The following is a 4,084-nucleotide window of genomic DNA, read 5'->3' as shown; positions in this document are numbered from 1 at the left end:
CTGTGGCTCAAGTGGTAGAGCACTAGCCTTGAGCTGAAGAGCTGAGGGACAGTGCCCAGGCCCAGAGTTCAGGCCCCACAACTGGCAAAAAAAAAAAAAAATACTTTAAAAGCTGCAATCCCTTTTTTTTTTTTTTTTTGGTTGTGGAGCTTGAACTCTGGGCCTGGGCACTGTCCCTGAGCTCTTCAGTTCAAGGTGAGCGAGCACTCTACCCCTTGAACCACAGTGCCACCTCGGTTTTCTGGTGGTTTATTAGAGTCTCATAGACTTTCCTGCCTGGGCTGTCTCTGAACCTCGATCCTCAGATCTCAAACTCCTGAATAGCTAGGATTACAGGGGTGAGCCATCGGTGCACAGCTTGCAATACATTTTTTAACTAAAGTTGACAGTACAGATGAAGTTTCCAACAAACTCAATATATTCAATAACAATACATGTATATATACACACACTTATACAGCAGTATATGTTATGTATCAGTAGAAGCAATATCTTTTCTAGGTTCTATAGTCATCTAACCAAAAGTTACAAACAAATGCCCAGGAAACTGTTGGCACCTTTATATTGACTTCTCAATTATCAAGCAAAAGTTTAAACAGTTTCAAAGATAGTACAAAACAAAACAAAAAATCAACACATAATCAAATATATCACAAATGATACTGGACATAGCCAGTTCACCTGCTCCTTAAAAAATAATTTTCATTTCAGATTGTTTAAGTTTTCATTTTAGTTAATTAAAAGCACGTGTGTTTGAAGATGTCAATTCCATTATACTTACTAAAGGGTATCTGGAGGACCAATAATAAGGACTTCCCATCGGTAGAGGTCATTATCATCTATTAAACCTGCTGAAAAGCCTTCCACTGGATTTTTGTTCAGTTCTGTGGAAAAATAAAAATTTCATCAAAACTCTCAAGGACATAATTTTCACCTAACAAGTAAACTATAGAACTTAAACATGCTATAAACTATCAAGTGGATAAGAATGCCAGGAAATGTTACATAACTAAAACATTTCCCTTTGCATAATACAAAGAGGCCAGGTTGGTAAAGCAAACTACCCAGAAGATTAACATCTACTGCCTTCTTGCTATCCAAAGAAGCAGTTATCATTGTAGTAGCCCTGATGTGGGCTCTAAGAGCTTGATAAAACACACGTCTCCAATGCCATCATCCAGAGATCCTAGTTCAGAAGGAACACACATGAACAGTATTTTTTCTTCCTCTTCCCCACCCCCATACTGTGGCTTAAAACTCTCATCTGATTTGTCTGCTCATGGCTGGTACCAACTGAGCTAACTTGAGAACTCCTCTAAGTTGGCTTTCAACCTCAATCCTGTCGTTTTCAGCCTCAGCTAGGATTATAGGCATAAGCCATGAGCATCTGACAGCCAGATGCTCATAGCTCATACCTGTATCCTAGCTACTCACTAGGCTCAGATCTGAAGAAAAAAGCTTTTCAAAGACAGCTCAGGCAGGAAAGTCCATGAGAGAGACTCATCTACAATTAGCCACCCAAAAGCTGAAAGTAGGGCTGTGACTCAAGTGGTAGAGTGCCAGCCTTGAGCAAAAAAGCTCAGAAACAGTACACAGCCCCACCCCCTTTATTTTGGTCTGGTCGTGGGGCCTGAACTCTGGGCCTGGGCGCTGTCCCTCAGATCTTCTGCTCAAGGCTAGTACTCTATCACTTAAGCCACAGCGCCACTTCCGGCTTTTTTCTTTTTTGCTTACGTGGTGCTAAGGAATTGAACCCAGGGTCTCATGCATGCAAGGCAAGCACTCTACCACTGAGCCACCTTCCCAGCCCTGTTCTTACTCTTTTATTTATGTATTTACATCTAGAGAAGTAACTATAATTCAGATCATGTTCTCCAATGTGACTAAGGTTTTGTCAAAAATTCTGTAATTTATCCAGAAATCTCCTGGTAATGATTTTAATGTAAGCCCAACAACATTTTATTCAAGTAGTGGGTAAGCTCTGAAATGAGTATAAGAGGACAGAATTACCCTCAAAATTTTCCTCAAATTTTCCATAAGCACATCGTTGCTTCTCACTTCTGACAATATACCGCCCTAAGTTCTGGAACTCTTGCATATTTTTTCATGGTTTTCTTTTACAGGAATTATTGTATCCATTGCTTATTTTATGTAACTAATCAAAAGCAAGGACGAAAAATGCCCTACATCTCACTTTTGTGGTGACCTTTGCCTGTTTTGAAATCTTTTATCCCACCCTCACCCTACTTGCCCCCACCCCAGGATTGAAGATTAAACCCAAGGACTTGTGCTTGCTAGGGAAGTACTCTCTACCAATTGGTTACATCTCTAGCTCTTTTTTCTAGAGTCTAGATCCAGGAATGCTAAACAGGCTTAATCCACCTACAGTGGCCTATCACTACCCTATCATCTTCAGGAATGATTGCTCCAAGGTCTAGTTCAAGTACTTCTCCTCCTCCATGAAGCCTTTGCCCAAAAAGATATCAAATAATCTGTTGACTTCTGTTATTGCACTGGCTGCATTTAATTAAAATCAGCTCTATTTTCCAGAAGTAAATGGCAGTATGTTGTAAATGCTCAAACAGTAATTTAAAAGAAGAAAGAGTAATAATAATGGCATGAGGAGGAATTTGCCAAACAAAAGCATACTACACAATCAGTAAGAGTCAGAAAAAGGTACTAGTGATCCTAGCAACTCAGAAAGCTGAGATCTGGGGATAGGAATTCAAACCAACCTGGCAAGTAAAACCATGAGACTCTTTTCCTCATATAACCAGCAAAAAGCTGGAAGTAGAGGTATGACTTAAATGGAAAGCCCTAGTCTGGACTAAAAAAGCCATGCAGAGTGGGAGACTGGTGACTTCAAACCACAGTATTGGTAGGCATGCATATACAAACACACATACATGCATAGCAGAAAAGGCCTCTAAATATAAAGATAAGCCAAAAGATTTGGTTGAGTATGGGATGTAGATAAAGTAGCATATACAAGTACCTAAAGAAGGGGCTGGGAAGGTGGCTCAATGGTAGAGTGCTTGCTTAGCATGCATGAGACCCTGGGTTCGATTCCTCAGCACCACATAAGCAAAAAAAAAAAAAAAAGCCGGAAGTGGCGCTGTAGCTCAAGGGGTAGAGAGCTAGCCTTGAGCTGAAGAGAGAGTCAGCACCCAGGCCCAGAGTTCAGGACGACCGGACCCCCCCAAAATATATATATATATATATATATATATATATATATATATACACACACACATACATACATACCTAAAGAAATATGGGAAGTTAGGGGATGCAGTTGAAATTAGGCACAATAGAAGAAAAAGGTTCTGGGCCTGGTGAGCTGGACTTTATTTAGAGGACCCTTGAAAGGTTTTGTCTGTTTTTTTGTTTGTTTTGTTTTTAAGAAAACAGATGGGGCTGGGAAGGTGGCTCAGTGGTAGAGTGCTTGCCTTGCATTCATGAGGCCCTGGGTTCGATTCCTCAGCACCACATACACAGAAAAAGCTGGAAGTGGAACTGTGACTCAAATGGTGGAGTGCTAGCCTTGAGCTGAGGGACAGAAACTAGACCCAGAGTTCAGGCCCCAGGATGGAAGGAAGGAAGGAAGATGATGATGATGCCAGGCAAGGGTGGCTCACGCCTGTATTCCTACTAGCAACTCAGGAGGCTGAGATCTGAGGATCATGGTTCAAAGCCAGTCTGGGCAGGAAAGTCCATGAGGCACTTCTCTCCAATAAATCACTAGAAAACCAGAAGTGGTGCTGTGGCTCAAGTGGTAGATGCTAGCCTTGAGCTGAAGAGCTGAAAGACAGCGCCCAGACCCAGAGTTCAAGCCTCACGACTGATGGAGGAGGAGGGGGAGGGGGGAGGAAGGAGGGGGAGGGGGAGAAGGATGGCCACCAGACACTGGTGGCTCATGTCTGTAATCTTAGCCACTCATAAGGCTGACATCTGAGGGTGGTAATTTGAAGCCAGTCCTGGCAGAAAAGCCTTTAAGAGTTTCATCTCCAGTGAAGCACACCACAAGAGCTGGAAGTGGAGCTGTGGTACAAATGATAAAGTACTAGGCTTGAGAAAAAGCTCG

General features: G+C 42.1%; 1 protein-coding gene across 1 annotated transcript in view; it reads right to left on the bottom strand.

Annotated features, from left to right (window-relative positions):
* Ube2g1 (ubiquitin-conjugating enzyme E2G 1) overlaps positions 1 to 2,098 on the bottom strand; it is a 10,288-nt gene extending 8,190 nt beyond the window's left edge. Inside the window, exons 1-2 of the mRNA XM_013013153.1 lie at positions 2,011 to 2,098; positions 782 to 884 (exon numbers count right to left, since the gene is read on the bottom strand). Of these exons, the coding sequence (XP_012868607.1) occupies positions 782 to 884; positions 2,011 to 2,098 (191 nt within the window). The remainder of the gene's footprint in view (positions 1 to 781; positions 885 to 2,010) is intronic.
* Positions 2,099 to 4,084: the final 1,986 nt, after the last annotated feature.

Source organism: Dipodomys ordii, unplaced genomic scaffold (genome assembly GCF_000151885.1).
Source record: "Dipodomys ordii isolate 6190 unplaced genomic scaffold, Dord_2.0 Scaffold19, whole genome shotgun sequence".
Lineage (NCBI taxonomy): Eukaryota > Metazoa > Chordata > Mammalia > Rodentia > Heteromyidae > Dipodomys > Dipodomys ordii.
This window is presented reverse-complemented; position numbering and strand designations above follow the sequence as displayed.